At 35.9% G+C, this 22,101-nt stretch overlaps 2 protein-coding genes across 2 annotated transcripts in view; one reads left to right on the forward strand and one right to left on the reverse strand.

Moving 5' to 3' along the window:
* Positions 1 to 1,273, forward strand: part of LOC107700110 (homeobox protein SIX3-like) — a 2,975-nt gene extending 1,702 nt beyond the window's left edge. Inside the window, exon 2 of the mRNA XM_016501641.1 lies at positions 463 to 1,273. Coding sequence (XP_016357127.1) covers positions 463 to 652 — 190 coding nt within the window. The 3' untranslated portion in view covers positions 653 to 1,273. The remainder of the gene's footprint in view (positions 1 to 462) is intronic.
* Positions 1,274 to 5,870: 4,597 nt separating this feature from the next.
* On the reverse strand, positions 5,871 to 7,654 carry LOC107700111 (homeobox protein SIX2-like). The gene is made up of 2 exons (XM_016501642.1): positions 7,095 to 7,654; positions 5,871 to 6,201 (listed from the first exon to the last, which is right to left on the reverse strand). Exons 1-2 carry the CDS (start codon positions 7,652 to 7,654, stop codon positions 5,886 to 5,888), a joined length of 876 nt encoding a protein of 291 aa, XP_016357128.1. The 3' UTR covers positions 5,871 to 5,885.
* Between the last annotated feature and the right edge of the window lie 14,447 nt (positions 7,655 to 22,101).

Consider the following 22,101-nt stretch of genomic DNA (forward strand, 5'->3'; position numbering starts at 1 on the left):
ATGTTTTGAAAAATGTCTATTTGGCAGTGTATTGTCATGTAGTTTTCTTTAATTGCAAAATAAATTTACCAAAAACAAACACAATTTTCATGTAGTGTAAACTGATATAATCTTATCAAATATATATAATGTCATTAAATATGGCTAGAGCTTATTATTTATAATTAAAAATAAGTTTCTATTTTTAATTAATAGAAATAAATGTTTATGAAAAATATAAGCTTGCACATAGATATAAACATAAATATAAACATCCTTAGCCTATATAAAAATCGACTTGTGTAACTAAATTGCTTTTTACTCTTATTGGTGTGATCTCACATTTCACAGAGTAAAAATCAGGTTTGTTCTTATTAGAGACACTGTAACCCGTCGAATTCGAACAATACCGTGTGTGGAGTGTGTATAGTTGAGTATTGCATTGAGTAAATAATCTTATGTTCTAAATTCTTGTGTTTTTAGGCTTCAGCACCACGGGTTGGGTCAAAGCGGCCTGCGCTCCATGTCAGAGTCCGGGTGCACACCGCACAGCTCGGCCGAGTCCCCGTGCGCGGCAGCCAGCCCCACCACCAGCGTCTCCAGTATGAATGAACGAGGCGACGGCGGGACCATTCTCTCAGTTACTGACAGTGACTCTGATTTTGATGTATAATGCACGGTCAGACAAATATGGAACATTTTTGCCCAGAGAAAAAGGAACTTGTGAGAAATTGTGGGCAACATGGGGGCCGGCCATTTTGCCACCTTGTGTCCGACAAAAGGAGAAAAGCATGCTGTTTTTCCAGCGCTTCAACGGATTGACGCCCTTTCCTTTCATTTTCAAGGCCTACACGACCATATTGCATGTTCATTTGTGAATATTTTGCATTTTTAAAAGGCATTTATGAAGTGGATTCTGAGAAAGTAGAACTTGATGCTCAATGAAATGAGTGAACCGGAGAGACAATTTTGTGTTTATCAGACAATCGTTGAAGTCAAAAGCACCTTTATTCCCCCCTCGTCTTTTACTCGACAACAGATGTTCATACTAATTTTATCTCGAGATTTATATTGAATTGTCCATGTCTGATTCTGAAGTTTACCTTAGGTCTAGGCTTGTCTAGATATGCTTGTATGATATCGCAATTACGCCACTCTCTTTCCTGCAAATTTCTTTATGCTGTGTCCATAAAGCGTGAGTAACTGTCTGTTAAGTGCTTGGAGATTTTAAGTGTATTCATTCTGCTCGTTTTTATACTGTAAATGGGTTAATGGCGCTGAAAACACAGTGTGTTATGGGTCACTTTTATGCAAATAAATATAATTTAATATAATGACTATCAGAGTGTTATTTGTTTATTTAATGAGTTGGCATTATGGCATTTTGTAAAAAAAAAAAAATTAAAAAATATATTCGCTATTCTGTAGGCATTAGTTTCTTGTACGTTTTTATTTTTATTTTAGGAGTGTCTTAATCATTTATGGTATAGTGTTAAACAGCACTCAGAAAAGAGAGTCGAAGAATAGGCGTAGTTACTGCTTTCGTTCTTTTATTTCTTTAATTTTAAAAGTTCGTTCCATTTACCTATTATTATTATTATTATTGAAGTAGTGGGATTGTTCATTGTCACAAACGAGTTTAAAATGATACGAATTATATTTAATCTAAATCTGAATAAAGGAAGAGTAGCTTTCCTGTTGTCAATGCACATGTAGGCCTATATGTATTTCTTTTCCGTATTGATAACTGATGGAAACGTTTTATGCTTTAGGCAGAGAACAATAGAAAATATTCGAAAACAGTAGGAAACTATACATCTTATTTTATTTATTTATTTATTGTTTATTATTATTATTATTATTGTAATTTACACTCGCTTAGTTTTTGGCGCATGTAGCCTACAATGTAGGCAAGAAAACAATACTGACAAATAAAATGTATTAATACATTACAAAGCTTAGACCATTTTTTTTTATTAACGTGTGGATTTTTTTAAAATAAATTGTTAAAAAGAACGTAAAAAAAGAAAAAGAAAACTGATCATCAAAGTCCGACGTGTTAGACGACAAAAGAGAAAAACAATTATGATCATGAATCGTAAAGCCTTTTAGGTGACTATGTAGACTACACACCTTTGATTATTGGACTTTTTACAGTATAAATAAATGCAGATGAACCACATTAATGTTAAACACAAAACCGAAGGTGCATGTGGACAAATCAACTAAAGTTGACACGAAATAAAATAATAAAGTTTTATTTTATTTTATTATTATTTTTTTTAGCTCGTTAGTGGCTTATGTTAACCAGGTAATCAAAAACACACTCGCCTATACTTGCAGGAAATAAGCTAGTGCCACCACATTACTTAGGCTACATATTATTCCAAAGAGCTCAAATGTAATCACCTCAGTTTTCAAACGTCATTTATCTGTCTAATAATGTCATCATTTAGTTTCAGTCTTCTCTCTTACTACTACCATAAGGCTAAATAACAAGAGGACGGTTTGTTTGTAGTGTCCTAATAGCATTCCATATAAGAGAAAGAGTGTGTCGTTTACTGTGAGAGGATTTCTGTTCCCTCTTCTCCCCTTTGATTTGATCGCTTAACTGAGCACAACTTTTTATTCGTGTTTATTCACGCGGCAGTTCCCCTTGACCTGGATTCATTGTGCTGCATTGAACTGCGCTATAAAATCATCTAAACGCGACGCGCCTCTTTAGCACACCAGAAGTGCAATTTAGTGCAATTTCAATGCTACGTTTAAGTTGAAACTTAACATGTTAATAGTAAATGTAGTAAAAATGACTAAATGTGATTGTTGCAGAAATAGCCTAAGTCTATTTAACATTTTCTGTTTAATTCGATGAATAGCCAATATTAAATAAATCAAATAACAAATCAACCAACGTGGAAACATTTTGCCTATTGGATTACAAATAATACATCTGTGTAAATATACGCGTTTCAATAGCGTTTTTAAACAACCTTTCAGCAGCCACTCAACAAGCTCTGCAACAAAAGTTTCTGTCGCCTGAGGATGCAACCATAGCAACAGTACGCCAATCGAGCGACTTCCGTTTAGATCAATATCGGACGGTAAGTCTACAAAACATAAGTAGTCCCTGTCATTATCACTTATTATAGATTCACATACCACAACACATGTAATCACAAAAACTGAAGTGTTGTTTTAAAGATCTTAAAGGCCTATATCAGTTGGCTAGCTGTGTTGGGGCCCCATCAGATTTTTTGCGCGTGACTGAGGAACCTCAAGAGATTGAGGTTGAAAACAAAACAGGACTATAAAAACACATTTTATAATTCGCGCACTCACATGAAAGTGAACGCCTGTAACGAGTCGTTTGACCTTAAATTTGCAACTGCATATGGGATCACGGCCTCTGCGCACATTAGACTACTGGTTGGCGAAAGTGCATTTTGATTCTTATAAAATATTTCTAAGTAGGCTATCAATACTTTTGTGACAGCATTGCATTTACCTTAAAAAAAAAACGCTTTAGGTTTATGTCATTCTATTCTTAATCGGTAGATAACAGTTCACCCCAAAACATGCTTATATAACTGCACACATGCGACAGCTGTGACGCTTACACGGCTGACAAAGCTGTCACATTAAACAATTTGATTTAAGTGTGAGTTTGACCGTAATTGTTTGACTAAAATGTAAGGCTTTACGAAATTCATATAGCCACAAACGTGTCATGAACTTTTCTTACAGTTGGAAGCCTTTACGTCTTATTCATGTGCTTATGTCGCCATCATGCGGTGACTATTAGATAAAACAATCTGAGCTGTGAAATTTTTAAGCCTACTTGTATGATAATGATTGTTATATGTAAGGTTTATAATATATATATAATGTGTAACAGTCTTTATAAATCATGTAAATAAAAACAGAAACTGAATAGTTTAACTCGTGCAATAATATTTACATTGTTATGTTGTAACAAATAACATCTTTGTTTAAAAGAAGCTGAATAATTACAATGAACTCCAGGTTGCAACTCTGGCACCACTTAAAACGTAAAAGACTGCAATTAAACATGCATTTTCCATTTTATTGGGTTGAAATTAATGACGTTTTGAAGTCAAACAGCCTTGAAACAAAAAATAAATGTATTGTAATGGAAGATGCGGGCCTTGTAAGAAAATTGTCATGTTTTATTCTCATTTGGTTTTAAAATGTTTGATTACAGAAATTGTTTTATTTAAAAATATATAAAATATAAATATTTTATCCTCGCTGATTTGTCTGCTTTTCATCTCTGCCTCCATAACTTTAGGCCTAGGCCTACTTTGATGATAATAATAGTCTTTTCCAGTAGAAAGATGAGAAATTCTTGCTTTCACAAGAAAACATTTGTGAACGATATGTGTCAATAAACACATTTTAATCTGAATCCTCTTCTTCCTTTTCAGATTCAAATCTCCTCCAATAGGCCTGTAGCATGTCAGCCACATGTTGCATGTTAATAATGCCATAATTACACAGTGCATAGATCTGCAGTAATCCACATCTCATGGCATCCAATAAATGCACATTCTTTCACCACTTTCATAATTGTGATTGAACATGAATATTTCTGAAACCATGCCTTACCAAAATCATACTCATTTATTTTATTAAAATCATGGAGTGTGCGGACTTTTTTCATGTATTTCACCTTTTGGAAATATTTTTGGTCTACGCAGCTCGTTTGGATGATTTTGAAGGCGCGGTGAGTTCCTGGCTGTTTTTTATTAAAATAAAAAAATAGTTACTTGTTATTTTCACGCTGAAGAGACAGATTTTTGGACACAACTGGCGAAGATTTTACGTGATGATTTGAGGGAATCGTATTCATTCGTATAATAACACAGGAGAATATTTAAATGATCTCAGTAGTGATTTGCAGCTGTATAGGGGAAACCCAGTAGGTTTAGACCACTGCTTATAATTACATACCGTCACCAATAGGGGGCAGTATATGTTCATAAATGTTTTTTTTTTTTTTAAGGAACAAAATACAAGGTAAAACCGAAAGTTGCAAAATGTCATCTATAAAAAGTGAAATTCTGCTTTATGTTTCTATTAGTTTCATAGCTGTTTCCGTTTTTAAGTAAAATCAAAGTTGTGCTAAAATTACAACTTGCAATGGTACGTTTTTCTACCGCGCTGAACGTTATTACCGATGAAAAACTTATGAAGACCTAACAAAATTATGAAGAATGACAAATTATTGTAACAATTTGGACAATAATCAATATATTGTTATAATAAGGATGAAAAGTGCTATGTTTTTGGCATACTGCACTTTACCAGATAATAGATTTATAAATTGAACATGGACATTCATACCTTATAATATGAAGAAGAAAGAAAAGAAAAGGTTTATGTATCCAAACATGACAAAGCGCCATGCTTTATGAAATAAAATCCAAATAATTAAAGGGCCTGGTAATTACAGTTTTGCATGCTGCCATAATGTTTCTAATATAGGCTACTCATAATAACATTTAATTTATTGCAGTAATGATTCAGCAGAAGAGATTCTCTCCGATCTGCTTTCGATGAAGCTATTAAAATTGACAGATACAGTGACCTGTAAATTAGACCATATGAGCATATATATTGTTCAAGGAGACCACACATTTTGACTTGATTAAATATATATTTTATTATTTCCATTTATAGCAAGACATATCAAAAACTATCCCTTGATTACATTGTATTGTTACAGCATTTTTATGGAAACAGTTTTCATGTAGGCCCGTCATCTGGTAGTTTTTGGAATTTTTTTGTCTAATGTCCTACAAGCTTGACTAGGCTAATAAAATGTTTGGTAGCCGATAACGAAGCTAATAACTGGGGGGAAAGTCAAAGATGATGTGTTTTATTTCTTATGATCCAAGTTCCACCAGGCTGGCCGTCATTGGGTTGAGAAGGCCGTCGTGCATGGAGAAGTGGTGGTGGTGGCTCTGAGTGTCTGAGCCGCTGACGGGGATGATGGAGGCGCTGGGGCCGGGCGGAGGCGCGAAGCTGTGCAGGGGTGGCAGACCTGAGCTGGAGGGCATATGGATGGCTGGGCTCATGGAGGTGTGATCCGGGGTCGCTGCGGGAGATTTGTCATCCTCTGAACTTTCACATAGAGATTTGTTTTCGTTCACGTGAGAGGTCAGTGGGTTGTGGCCGTTTGGATTTGCACCATCGTTTTCCCTGTTGGAGCAGATCATTCACATTCATTAGCGGGCCAGCAAAAACAACACCGCTTAGTGATGGACATACAAACACCTGGACTGCGCATGACTAAATGTGGCAAATAAAATATGATACTTTTATTTTTCTTCATTAGGAGTACATTATAGGCCTTTTAAAAGTTTCAAGCAAAAGCTATATTTATATAAATCATTTTTATGTTTATGAACTTTACATTTCGAACAATCATATACATTAATCATATCTTAGGTAAAACCCTTCTTCAGCTCCAATCATTTTAAGTGAGTTGAGACTATAAGATTTTTTTTTTTTTTTTCAAATTACACATTTACACAAATACCCAAGATTTTTATTGATTAAATAATAAAATTAGATATGTATCAATATTGTAAAACTATGGATAATATTAATACTTTTGTGTTTAGTTTTACTTGTGTTTATTTATTTATCTGGATTATTTTTAGTTATTTTTGTGTGGTCAAAGAATGACTTTAGCGTCACTCATTAATTAAAAAGGCAGATGACAAAACCTCCTGCATCAATTGCCATGACACTGATGTCATCAAATTAAACACATTTATAAAATGTGTTATTTGCAGTTATATATTTTCTTAAAGCCCACTTGTTTTGAAATCTTTGACATTCAGATTCTTCTATAATAATTAAGACTATAATGATTTATTTGATGTCTTTATTCATGTCTTTATTCTACCCACAAGTACACCAATAAATGCAATTATTTTTATTTATTTATTTTTCCTTAATTAATTAATTTTTTATTTTATTATTATTATTATTATCATTCTTTTAGATGGCTTCGGTCATTTTGGTGAGCATTCCTCCACAGAAAGATAGCTTGTTTAAAGTCTTGAGAGTAATGGTGTTCTTTCTACCTTTCCTTTGCTTCTGCTGCACGGTCCCTCTGCCTCCTGTTCTTGAACCAGTTGCTGACCTGCGTCGTGGTGAGGCCCGTGGCCTCGGCCAGTTCTCTTTTCTCTCTCGGGGAAGGGTACGGGTTGTGAGTGTACCACTCTTTAAGCACACACCGGCTCTTCTCCTTAAAACAGTAGCTGGTTTCCTCTCCATCCCAGATGGTGCGAGGCAGCGGGAACTTTCTGCGCACGCGGTATTTTCCCACAGCGCCCAGAGGACGACCGCGCAATTTCTCCGCTTCGATATAGTGAGCTTTCAGCCAGAGCTGTTGCAGTTTGGGGTGGTTGTGCGGAGAAAACTGGTGGCTCTCTAATACTTTGTAGAGCTCCCTGAAGTTGCCCCGGTGGAAAGCTACCAAGGCTTTCGCTTTCAATACGCTCTCGTTTTTGTGGAGGTGCTCGCAAGCAGGTAAGGACCACAAAAAGCGTCCGAGACGTTCGATACTCCCACCTTGCTGAAGGACCTCGCAGACGCAGGAAACCTGCTCTTGGGTGAATCCAAAAGTTGGTGGCATAGACATAGTTGTGGTGTCCTGGTGTCCTGTTGGTTTTTACGTTGGTTTTTAAGGCGATATCCACTTTGGAAACTCAAGCAACGAAGCTCCCCCAACTGAAGAATTTCAGTTCTTGATGTACATTTTCCATGAAAAAAAATGGTTTAAAATCAGTTCAAAGCAAAAAAACAAAAACAAAGCTAACAGTTTGAACCGGTGTCTTGCATTGCTCAATCCCTTAGTTGTAATATCATGCCGCGCTAATCATTTCATTCTTACACGCTCTCGCCGTGCGCAATATATTCTTTCCTCGACTGTCCTTTGCTATCAGCCCGCCCTCTGGTTATCATATCTCTTACAGAGTGCCTAGTGTGTAAGGACGGCTAGCGCATCCTCATGGGGAGTCATACGGGCAAGTGTGGAGAGAAGCTGTGTAGCAGAAACTGACCCTGCCTCTTGGAGATAGTGGCACTTGGATGTCATGCACCTCGGGGGAAGGAGTGCGCGCAACACACTCCAAAAACAGACACTGCTGTATTATAATCTCAGAATAAAGGGGGAAATCAATAGCTACACAGTGAAATGTTTTTGTTGTTATTAACAAAAACCTTCACTTGTTTGCATGGAAATGCATAGGCGACACGTGAATACTGCGTTTACGTCATTTTCTAAACTAATACAAAATCATCAACAATTTGTGCAAATATAAATCTAAAGTATATGTGAGAAACATAAAGTAAATGTGAAATATATGTATATTGCTTCAAATGAATCGTTTTATTAGTGATGGATGACGGGCACCAGAGGTTTGCTGGATTGATGTTTGTGACGAGAAGTCTCTGGTGTCGTGTATCTGACGGATTATTTTGGAATGTAACGTGACTCCAGCGTACTTTTTCATTTGGACATTGTAATTCTAGCATTTGGTTCCAGAGGGACACAGATATTTAGTAAATTCGTTTTATGGTGTGTTAATATATGCAGTATATGCCAGCTCTCACTGAGATATTTTGATGTTTGTTTGCATATGAAAGCAAAACATATAAGACCTTTTTAGACTGAATATGCTGCTCATTGGTGTTAATGTATTTTATTGCATTATAAAATATAGTAGTTATAAAACTATTACTGTAATATTAAATGGAATTAACATTCTTAAAAATATATATAGGTTGTATTTTCCTCTCAATAAAAACATTTTTAAGTTGTATAGACTTCTTGACTTGTTTAAAAGGTTTTTGATGTTATATTATAGATTCTTCAGATCAGTGTTAGAATAAAGGGTTCCTTGTAGAACTTCTGGTTCTTTAGCTGTAAAAAAATAATAAAAAATTGTTACCTTTATTCAAAGAGTAACCTTACATCAGTTATCATATATCTCACATATGCATTGTGTAATTGTCATATTCAACCATATTAGCTAAAATATTCTCAAGTTAACCTACTGATATATTCAAAACAGAAATATTATTAAACATAATATTCGGAAACAGTGGTCACGAATTTCCCCCAAGAACCTTTAAATTTGCATGCCATCTTTCACGTTTGCATTGTGGGATATTGTGTTACGTATTTTACTTGTCTTTTTGTAAAAAAAAGTCCACACCCATCTCAATAGCCTACCGACACACATGCTCATTCTCACACACGTGCGCACAGACGTAAAGGGTTGAGTTTTCAGTAAAAGGACCTGATTGATTATACATGGCTGGGATCATTTTCCCGTGAAGGGGAGGAGATGTCTGAGCTGAGCAGCCATTAGCCAATCTGAGACCTCCTGAGGGCAGCCACAGCAGCAGAGATGGACGATGGTGGACGTTCAGTGAGTGGCTTCAGCTCTCAGCAGGACAAAGGGAGTCAGTTTGAGCCCATTTTGAAAGCCATTCTTTATTCAGGGGAGCTCCTCCACGCTAGCTTTGCTGTGTCATTCTAAACCATGTGTCAGAGACAGTGAGCCGAGCTTGGCTGCTGTCTGGGGCTCCAGCCTCTGACCTTGATGATGGAGAAGTGAGGAGAAGATGGAGAGAATGTTTGCCTGCTCTTAAAGGACTAGCTTATAATGAATGAATTATTGTGCAATGATTGCTGGTTTCTCCTAAATGATAGTTCACCCAAAAATGAAACCTCTGCCACGGGTCTAACCATCACGTCATTCCAAACCTGTATGACTTATTTCTTCTGCAGAACACAAAATAAGATATACTGAAGAATGTTTAGAATGAAAAAATAGTTTTTGTCCATACAATGAAAGTAAATGGGGTCCGAAACAACATTGGACACCACTGACCTATGTATGGACAAAATTAGGTTTTTCTAAATCTTCCTTTGTGTTCTGCAGAAGAAAGAAAGTCATATAGGCTTGGAACAATTCTGTCCTCATTTACTCACCCTCATGAAGATATTTTGAAGGATATTGGTAACCAAACTGTTTTTGGTTACCATTGACTTCCATTGTAAAAACAAGTAACAACTGAGACATTTCTCAAAACATCTTCTTTTATGTTCCACAGAAGAAAGTCATACATTTTTGGAACAATATGAAGGAGAGTAAATAATGATTTTTTTATTGATTGATTGATTGATGGAATATAACTTTAAACATTAATCATATTACTTATAGGGATAGTTCAGCCAAAATTTAAAATGATGTCATCGTTTACTCATCCTAATGAAGATATTTTGAAGGATATTAGTAACCAAACTGTTTTTGGTTACCATTGACTTCCATTGTAAAAACAAATAACTGAGACATTTCTCAAAATGTCTTATTTTATGTTCCACAGAAGTAAGAAAGTCATACATGTTTGGAACAATATGAAGAAGAGTAAATAATGAATTTTTTTATTGATTGATTGATTGATTGATTGATTGATTGATGGACTATAACTTTAAACGTTAATCATATTACTTATAGGAATAGTTCAGCCAAAATTTAAAATTATGTCATCGTTTACTCATCCTAATGAAGATATTTTGAAGGATGTTGGTAACCAAAACAGTTTGGTTGACTTCCAGTGTATAGACAAAAACAACTGAGACATTTCTCGAAACATCTTCTTTTATGTTCAAAGTAATATGGAATCATAAAACCCAAAAATGTATCCTTATGTAATTCCAAACCTGTATGACTTTTTTTCTTCTGCAGAATACAAAAGAAGGTATTTTAAATGTTGGTAACCAAACCATTTTGGCTACCATTGTCTTCCATAGTATGAACAAAAACTGAGACATTTCTTGGAACTTCTTCTTTTATGTTCCACAGTAGTTTGTACAGGTTTAGAAAGACATGAGGGTAAATAAATTTTGACACGTTTTTAATTTTGGGATGAACTATCCGTTTTTTTTTTACTTTTCCATATGTTATGTTACAGTGATACATGCTTTATCTGATATATTCACCTTTTTGACCATCTTGCATTGTTTGTGTTAAATTTTCACACTTTTCTTCTTTGAATAAACTCTTGTGAGAGTTACAGCATGCTAAAAGCATTTTACACCCTGTGATCTGGCATCCTAGTAAATGCACATCACCACCTGCACCGACAGAGGAAGAACGGGCAATCCAAGCAGTTCTCTGCACACACCTGCACCTGTCTAATGTTTCATGGGCCATGAGTGAGAAAGAGGTCTGTTAATCTGCCCACGTGGCTGGGCAGCATTGGTTTTTCCTGGAGGCTTGTTGCTGACCATGCAGTGGCCTAAGCCTTTTTCTTTATTCAAATCAAGGCAGTTGTGTAGGGGGCCATGAGCAGAGACACCCAACACCCAGCAATCACACTGTCCTCCACTCACAGCGCACACTCTAAATGATTAATGAAGCTGGCTCACCTTCCCTCTCAGGAGGGACACGAAACCCGATAGCGCCGAGAGAGGCTGCGCTTAGCCATGTGTGTGTGTTTGCATGAGCAAGAGCACTAGCAGAAGACATGTAGGGCCATAAGTTTCATACGTGTCGTCTGGTCGTTGACGCAGAGAGAATTCACAGTAGTGTACCGGTGGCAATTCTGTAGATGATGACTGGCTAGAAGTAATATTTGACTGCGTTTCACATGATGCCGATGTTCATACCGATGTTCCACCACGTGTATCATTTCAAGCTTTAACACAGTTAATCAGAGTATTGCGCCATTATCTAAGATGCTAAATCATGTCAGTGCTTGTTCTCTTTCTCTGTCTCTCACTCTCCTTCTCTTGTCCTCTTGTGTGTTGGCCCCCTGGGTGATCAAGTTTCAGCCCTCTGTCCTCCTGGCAGGCAGAGGGATTAAATGTTCATGCATAGGGAAGTGACACCACCAGTGTCTGAGCAGGAACATGCTTCTCAGACTGTAATCAAAGCACTATCTTTCATTCTCTCTCTCACGTCTCGCTGTCTATCTCATTTACTCACTCTTACAGTTTTTTTTTTCATTATTTTCATATTCTAGTTTTGGATAACTTTCTAAGCTTTTAAGCTAAGATTTTTAGCAATTTTATGCAATAAATATCATAAACATTTGTTTCGGTGAATGATATAATCTCTGGTGTAAGTATGTTTGATAATCCGAGCCAATTACAGTAATGTTGTTATGTAATGTGTTGAAACACCTGTGACATATAAATCTTACTTTGTCACAGATCTTATTAACAGCTGATCCTTTGCATTCCCAAGTGTTTTATTGGGAATGCTGGCTTATAGCAGATGAGTGGTCCGGTCAGGAAGTGACTGCCCTAATCTTTCATATACATTTGAGGAATGCATCCATTATGTGTGTTACAGAGCACTGTACATTTTCCAGAGTCCTGTACAAGTGTTGCTGTAAAATGTTCTGTAAATGGGTTGATTATGTGACACTGCATTTTATCCTTTAATGTATTTAAAAATACATTAAAATTTTTATTTTGTGGGGGTCAAAAAGTAAAAAAAATAAAATAAAATGTTAGGGTGACAAAACTGTCCTGATATTATAATGAAGGAAAATCTTCATAAAAGAATAAATTCTTGAAAGAAGTAGTTTGCATAGTCTTTGATTCATATATTGAGATATTTTAAAGTCACATGAGCTGGAAATTGCAATCAACTTTCTTGCATATTGTGACGTATATCCAAGTAAAGCAGCTTCTCGAGTGAGTAAAAAATGTAGGATTGGACTTGATTTTGTCTATTGGGAATTGATTGGATAGTTGAATTACTATCATGTGCTAATTGTTGTAATTGTTTAATGTAGGTGACAGGTTGCTGGAAGGGAGGAATTGAAACTTGTCTTGGACAACATTATTGCCAAGCCCTCGCGCCACTGTACATGTCATCAGAGAAGAGCTGTCATCACGAGAGGAAGGAGATGTTAATGTTTTTGAGGTTACTTGGGCACATGAATTAAAAAAAAAAAAAAGATAAATCATTTATAATAAATACTGCAATATTCTGTAATGAAAATAAGAATTCCAATTTTGATTTCAAGGTGCCTTTAACAAAATAATATTTTAACAAAAACATCATTTATTAATATATGAATATATGTGACCCGGGACCACAAAACCAGTCATAAGGGTCCATTTTTGGAAACCGAGAAACTGAGATTTATACATCATCTGAAAGCTGAATAAATGCTTTCCACTGACGTATGGTTTGTTAGGATAGGACAATATTTGGCCGAGATACAACTATTTGAAAATCTGGAATCTGAGGGTGCAAAAAAAAAAATCAAAATATTGAGAAAATCGCCTTTAAAGTTGTCCAGATGAAGTTCTTAGCAATGTATATTACTAATCAAAAAGTAAGTTTTAATATACAGTAGTAAATTTACAAAATATCTTCATGGAACATGATCTTTACTTAATATCCTAATGATTTTTGGCATAAAATAATTTTGACCCATACAATGTATTGTTGGATATTGCTACAAATGTACCCCAGCGACTTAAGACTGGTTTTGTGGTCCAGGGTCACATATTAATATAACTTTTAGATGACAAATGAAATGGGTACATGTTAAAATGTTAAAAAACTGATTAAGATATTTATTGTGTAGAAGATGTAACAAAACAAATTATTTTAAAGAACGTAATTAAAAAATAACATATTTAATAAAAATATTTATGATACTTTTATAGTCGTTCTTGAAGGTGGTATAAAAGATTTTCAAAACCATATGAAAAAAAACATGAACACAAAGAGTATACTTTTCATATGTGTTTTAAACTACATTTTTAAAAAGATTTTCCTTTTCTTTATCTGGGATACAAATGCTAATGATTTGTTTATTTTCATGAATAATACATTTTCTATACCATAAATGGTATTTTACAGTTGTACAAGAATACATACAGTATAACAGTGCAGTGCAGCTATCATCATTCCACTATAATTCCATCAAATTATTCAAGCAATTGATCTTTTGCATACAGTGATTACGGGAAACATATTTCGTAACCACAAATACAAAGTTTGTTTTATGAACGATTTAATATTTCAAAAGAACAGTCAAAGCGCAAAATCAACAAATTGTTACCATACGATCTATCTTTCAATAAAGCTGTTAGGAAAACATACACACACATGGAATGGAACGAGTGATTGATGTCACTCTCCGTTTTCTTCTTGATCTCCATTGGACCATTAAGGACCAGTCCAAGCTCACAGATAACCATTCAAAGTGGCCACAGCCTCCCTGTGTGATACTTGTTGTTTGAGACTGTACTCTCAAAGAGCTTCTGCTTGTTCTGGTGTTATGAAGAGTGTTCAGTAAATATTTTGTAACCGTCTACCGTGCCAGTGAAACCATACACTCGCTACAATGTGGAAAACATTCTGACTACATACTCGTCTTCTGCTTGCCAGAGACTGAAAGCAGATCTTGGGACTCAGGGACAGGAATCAGTCCAGTTGACTGGGTCATCTGACCTGTTCTAAGGCAGCTGTCCTGCTCGCAAGCCCCATTCCCCGTGCTAAACAGGGGTCAACACATTTAACCATGAAGTTATGGGAGCAATTTCAGGAATAAGCAGAGCGAGGCTTTGGGGGAAGCCTATACATGATGCTTTTCGTGCCATCTGACCTTTCCACCGTGACACTCTAACTGCTAATTCAAATACCGGCAGCATTTGCAAAGCCACACAAATCGTCTTCATCAAACTTGGTCATGAAGGTCTATAAATCAACAGCGGGGGCCTGTTTTTGGAGTCTGTCAGTGTACTGAGGGTATAGAGCTTTGTGTGTAAGATTAGGTCTGCATGCGATGCATGTCAGTGTGCGTGTATGTTTGACGTTTCGAAGTCTAAACAAGGTTGTTAGGCCTGTGCTGATAGGTCTAAATGTGTGCTAATGACGGAGTGTTAATGGAGGGTTGGGTTGATATTGACACTCTAAACCTGTGCTATTCCCAGTGGACCAACGGCAGGATTTGACACTGTGTTTGGGGCGGTGCGTGTGTGTATGTAAGTCTGTATACGTTTTCTGGTTTGTAAGTGTGTGTGTGCTCATCGTCAGTGGCGCTGAGTTTCCTCAAGGCTACTTTTACACAGCAGCAGAATATGATTGTCACTCCTTTATTTAGTAAATGGGCATAAAAAACCTACATTTATTCATTTCAAAATAGAAATAGGTCACTATAGGTCACTGGATGGATGGTTGTAAATTACTGCAAAGGCTTAAAGGAATAGTTCACCCAAAAATGAAAAGTTTGTCAAGTTGTTCCAAACCACAAGTTTCTTTCTTCTGTTGAGCACGAAAGAATATATTTTAAAGAATGTTGATATCTAAACAGCTGACAGTAGCCATTGACTTCCATAGTATGGGAAAAAAATAGAAAGAAACTCATACAGGTTTGGAACAATTTGAGGGTGACCGACATCTGTCAAAATGATGACAGAATCTTCATTTTTGGGTGAACTATGCTCCCAGTTTTATGGTCTGCGTGTGACTCAAATGCTATTGTCAGTTAATTAAAATTTGATAAAATGACTCACGCTTCTATAGAGAGCAACAGTTCTGGAAGTAAAAATCCCATTAATTTTTTTTCCATAGAGGTATTGTTTTTTAACTATTACTTGAAAAACCTTCAAAGACAGATACTCTGAGCTATGAGGTTGTTATTCAGTGGTGTATGCTTTTAATAAAACTGTCAGTCCACAATATTTCAACTTATTTACATAATCGTATTTAATAGTGGAATTCCTGATTTAAAAAAAAAAAAACATTACAACTACATTACCCATGAATCTGCAAAGAAAGCTCCTGAAGCCCTGCAAAAAATAACTTAATAGTTAGAGTCACCCTACATAAAATGTATTGTTAAATATATACAATATAGATACTACATATTATATACTACAGTTTTATATTTAAAATTTTTTATTTGATTACGTCTTTTGCAATGCTTCACTGTAGTTTTTCCCTCATTAAAGCTGCTAAATACAGAGTCTCAATCTTTTTGTCAAAATGCTTTTTGCATCAAATCAAAGTTTGTAATGTTGTGGAATCACCTTGTAGCTGGTTGTTTTGCTTCATGGTTTATAACTTGTTAACAAAGTTTTTTTTTTTTTTAAATCCCTATGGGAAATAATTGGAGAAATACATCTAAATCTTACTACACTACTAGTGTGATAACGATGTCAAGGGGATTGACACCGGCTACTCATTCATACAGTAGCATCTCTAATATTGTATGTAAGCCACTGTGTCCCACCCAGCTTTCCGTTTTCATAACTGTGACATCTGTCCATCTGTCCATTCACTATTTTAAAGCAAAAGTGAGACTTCCATTAGTTCCTATGTGTTTTTATACATTTGAGCACAATCATAAAAATAAATTATAATGAATTGTAAATGCACTCTATCGATCCTCTTACCCCTCATTTTCCTTTTTTTGGCCTAACAGGGGATTTTTAATGCAAATACATTTGCATAGCTAGACTCATGGTTCATAGTTGTGTTAGTTTGTGTGTTTAACACAAACAAAGTGTCTTCTTCTCTACTCAGTTGCCAAATTACATGCAAGCATTGGTGAGACAAGATAAACTTGTCTCACCAATTGACATTTCACTTGTCTCTTGCCTTACTAAATGTATACATACATACATACACACACACATATATATATATATATATATATATATATATATACATACATACTTACTAGTATATGCATATACTATACATACTAGATAGAACAGATGATAGACTAGATGATAGGTACAGTATATGCAAAACAATTCAAGAGAGTTGTTATCAATATCACTCATAATACCACAACTGAAACGTTCATTTAAATCACAGGATTTTGTATAGTGGTACACACGCCCATAGCAATATACACTCATACATCCATGAGCACATAAAGAAGGTATTTTTGGCCCAGTTGGTTGGACTGAAATGAGTCCTCAGTAATTCACTGGAAGAGTTTGGGGTGTATAGGTTTACAGTGTATGCTGCAGGCACATCCTCTCACTAATGTTACAATGCAATGTTATACCACCATTGTTCAGATCCAGAAAATGACACTTCCCTTAAGGGCATGCACATCAACTTACAGGCTCCACACGGCCCCACACCGCTCTTAAACCAACTTGATTTGGCTAAAACATAATCCACCAACAAGCAAAAGTTGCCAAGGTACAATACATCTCTAGTGTGTGCGTCTATTGTGTGTGGTATCAAACAGTAAGCAAAACCATTCATTAACTGACTTGCAGTTAATATGTATAACTTGGAGTATTTTTAATTAATAATTTTAATTAATTAATTTACATTGCTATGTTTCTATTATGTTTATATTTGAAATATTATTTTATAATATTATTTCTGCAAAGTACTTGTAATTTTTATATTTTTGATTAATCATTTAATGTTTTATGGTCATAATTTCCTAATATTTTTTTCTGTGTAAATTAATTTATGTCACATATGTGCAGCAGTCTGTCTGTGCAAATAAAGACAGTATTTTTAATTTTTACTTTTTTTATTTCTATTTTTTTAAAGAGCTTTATTGTCATGTATGTTTACACACACAAGGAATTTTTCATGGTGACAGGAATTCGAAGTGCAGAAAAAGTACAAACATACATAAAATGGAAAAATAAAATGGATATATAATAATAAAATGTAATATAACACAATAATAAAAATAGACAATAAAGGTTAAATATAAAACAATACAATACAGTAATAGAATATTGTGTATTTAATATATATATATATATATATAGACTATAATTTAAAATAAAATTACATGTATTTTATTTTTGAATTAACCCAATTATTTCTATTCTGTCTTTTTGTTAATATATGCAGCTTCAGGAGGAGCTTATATGCTGCTTTTGTGGTGCAATCTGATTATAACCATCCAACTAAACAGGTGAGCACCTCTTTTACATGGTTTGCAGCCAACAAGATAAATACCATCTAAAATTGATTTTGGTTTGCATTCAATTGATTGGACGCGTGTCGTAACCCAAGTACCTGACCTTTCTCTTGGCCTTGGGTTCCCCTGACCTTTCCACAGTGGACACCTGTGTGATAGCAGGTTTGCTCACCTGAGACGGGGAGAAAGGAGTGTGCTGTGAAAGGACCACACACTCCTGTACAGCTGAATCTAAGAGCGAGACCACCTTTCCCTCACAATGGTTGGAATTAACCAAATCAATACACCTTTGTGCTCCTTAAGTAGAGAGGAACTAATGCCAGCTGAAGTCTCAGACTTTATTTGAGAGCTTTAAAGAGCAAGATCTTGCACCTTTTAATAAGTCTATGGCTGGAATTATAAGACCCTCTTTGCCAATCAACTTTCAGTACTAATACACCTAAACATCAAAGAACGTCAAAGACGATCATTCCTTTTTGATCAAACTAATTCCTTGTGTTTTCTTTTACAATTTGACTCTCAATACTCTGGTGCATCTTGATTCCACAGCAACACAGGATAAAATTAGTTTCATTCTTGCTTGAATACAAAGTAATGAGAACGTTACAAACTCAAAACAGAATAATGGAGGAAAGCAGCAGTGAAGTTCCATATTGTGCACTAACTTGTGCTAATCAGTGTGACGGAATGATTACGGCATAATATATAATTAAAACAAGATTCTCTCTTCTGGAACATTTGAGTATTAGAAATCTTGCAGAATGCTTCTCTGTTGTCTGAAAGAAGAAATGGAAACTTATTCTCTTCAGCTTCACCCTGTTTTTGTACTGGAACAGATCTCTCTCTCTCTTTTTAAATTATTATTATTATTATTACATGGTTCAATGATTGGACTGATTTTATGTTCTGTTTTCATGAAGTTGTTTGGATGTATAATACAGAAACTAGTGAATCTTTTGAAAAATGTGATCTGTAACTTTGTCACTTTTTTGATTCACTGGATATCTAAAATTGAGACACAAAATGGATGAATACCTCAAAAGAAGCACAAAATGTGCTCAGTCTGTTGTAAAATGCAGATCTAACACACTGTGCTGCTTGATTTTTTTTTATTGAGGACATGATTGCATGTTCCCATATTCATGGCAGTCATACAGGACAGAGCATCATCCATTTCTCTATGCATTTGTGCTCTAATGAATAAAAGCTCAGTAGTTATTTCTAATCTTCCTTCTGGAGTCTGAGCCCAGTCAACATAAACAAACACAACACTACCCCCTGCATGGCTGGCATGGTAATGCAGCCCTATAGCGAGGGCAGAGTGAGCAACCCAAGGGGGTTTGGCTAGTATTGCATACACATAAGTGGGCAGATTTTCTGTGAAGAACCTGACCAACATGTAAAGCAAGCAACTATACCACAATCCCCTATCCCTTACGAAAATTAATCATGGTTTTACTACAGTAAAAGTGTAGTAACCATGTTTTTTTGGCGTATTGATTACCATTTGTATAACCACAGTTTTATTAAAGGGGTCATATGATGCGATTTCAATTTTTCCTTTCTCTTTGGAGTGTTACAAGCTCTTGGTGCATAAAGAAGATCTGTAAAGTTGCAAAGACTAAAGTCTCAAATCCAAAGAGATATTCTTTATAAAAGTTAAGAGTCAACCACGCCTACCTAAAACGGCTCGTTCTAACACGCCCCCACATCTACGTCACGATGTGGGAAGATTTGCATAACGCCACCCAAATGTTCACGCAAAGAAAGAAGGCGTAACTTTTATTCTCGCTGTAGTATTGTTGTTGCCGTGTGTTTCATTGTGAAAGCTAAACTACTTTGTTTGGCCTTCCAAAAGAGGACGATATCCCCTTCGTCATGCCTAGAGCTGAATTGATCTGTGCTGGTTGCTGAGGAAATACATCAACTTCACGCTGTGGATCGCCGGATCGGCTTTCACCGTGGACGAAGCGGAGTCCAGCCCGGGGTCGTCACATGTGGTTGCCGCAAGCCCGCCGGCCGCCGCTCACTCAAGCCCGCCGTGTGGTAAGGGGCGTAACATTTCCGTCACACACTTGAGGTATTCGGCCAATCACAATGCACTGGATAGCTGGCCAATCAGAGCACACCTCACTTTTCAGACTGATGAGGTTTGCAAAAATCGACGCGTTTCAGAAAGGCGGGGCATAGAAGAGAAACAATAATGTACAGTATGTGGAAAATAATGTGTTTTTTGAACCTTAAACTGCATAAACACGCATAAAATAATGTTCTTTTTAGCAACATCATATGACCCCTTTAAATACCATGGTTAAACTATGGTTAATGTAGCAAAACCATGGTTCATTTGTGGTTACCATGGTTTAACATGGTTTAACATGGTAAGCATGTTTTTTTTTATTTTATTTGTAGTAAAACCATGGTTAATTTTTGTAAGGGATGTACACAGTATACATTTATGAGCAGAATTTCTCTCCATATAAAGCGAAAAACTATTCAAAGGATCAGTTGAGGTATAAGATCATATCATAATGTAAGTACACAAAATCCTGAAACAAAGAGTTGTACTTTGACAGGTGTGGGTAAATTCTGACATATAACCCGGGCTACGAAAATGTACGACACGCGCACTGAATAAAAGATACAAAGCTGTCACTGGGACAGTACGCTTTCAAAAGATACTGTACCATTAAGGTTCTAATATGTACATTTTAGATACGAATATGTACCTTTAAAGGAGACATATTATGCCCCTTTTTACAATATGTAATATAAGTATCTGGTGTCCCCAAAATGTGTCTGTGAAGTTTCAGCTCAAAATACCCCACAGATCATTCATTATATCATTTTGAAAATGCCTATTTTGAGATTAAATAAATAAATAAATCCACTGCTCTCTTGGCTCCTCTGAGGCTGGGACTCTATAAACAGTGTTTTGTGCTAGTCTGTGCAGCCAAAGACAGAACAGTTTGCATGTTTTGCTCAAACTTTCGCCATGGCATTAGAGCTGGTACACTGTTGTGCTTGCGAAATCAAATGCGAAATTTACAGATTAAGGGGCGGTAATATTATAAAGAGATCCCTTTGCCACGTCACCAAGGGAGCGAAATCAGACGTGCTCGTTTTCTCAGACGCTTGCAGAAAAAGGCTTACCTAAACAAAGTGACTGGGTTAATATTTTTCACGTTTCCTTGGTTGGTAGATGCACAGGGGACCTGATTATAGCGCTTAAAACCTGGAAAAGTCAGATTTTCATGATATGTCACCTTTAAGGTACTAATACGCAGGTTTTTTGGGGGTAAATAAGGTACAAAGGTGTAGGCTACCTTTTGAAATATCAAGTGACAGCTTTTGTAACTTTTTTTTCTGAGGCCATATTTCCTAGCGTATGCGTAAAAACCGAAGTATAACTTGGGGTTTGGATATTCGGATGTCTCATTTGGTAAACTGTAACCTGAACCTATAGTGCCATCTACTGCAATAACGTTCACATTGCATTCATGACTAAGTCGAATACTGTCTCATCATGTCTTTGCTATAACTCAATATGCACAAGTAGAATTCCTTTTAAATTGTTTGGTTTGTTTAATTTCATGCCATCTATCAACTTGAACATCCTGTTGTGCTTTCTGATTGCTTGCATGAACAATTCCTGTAATGCTACCTGTGTAGCACCGTTTTTTACAACTCTTGTATTATTCTGCTTGCAGCAAAGGAACAACGCCCATGTCACAGTTACATTTTAGTTCATTTAACAAATTAATCTTTATTGTGACTGAAGCAGTCAATATGGGCCCTTATCAAATTTTACTATAGTTATGCAGTGAGAAAATTACATCCAAGGAAAAAATATTTTACAACAATATTCTATAGCATGTTCTTTAATGTGAGTCCAAAAATACAATTACCTGTATTTACACTCTATTAACCCTTCCTTTTACGGACACCTTGTAGACATTATTTGGTCCATTAATGAACCTAACAGACTTGTAATCCAGCCCTCTGGTGCCTCTCTCTGTTTCCCCACGCTGCTGCTCCTCTGTGTACACACGCTCCCCCACCTCGGAGCGGCTTAAATCATCTGACGCGTTTTGCGCATTTCCTGAACTGGCGCTCGAGAGCAGGGAGGGAGAGAGT

This window comes from Sinocyclocheilus anshuiensis, unplaced genomic scaffold, assembly GCF_001515605.1.
Source record: "Sinocyclocheilus anshuiensis isolate Anshui unplaced genomic scaffold, SAMN03320099.WGS_v1.1 scaffold1135, whole genome shotgun sequence".
In the NCBI taxonomy this organism is placed as follows: domain Eukaryota; kingdom Metazoa; phylum Chordata; class Actinopteri; order Cypriniformes; family Cyprinidae; genus Sinocyclocheilus; species Sinocyclocheilus anshuiensis.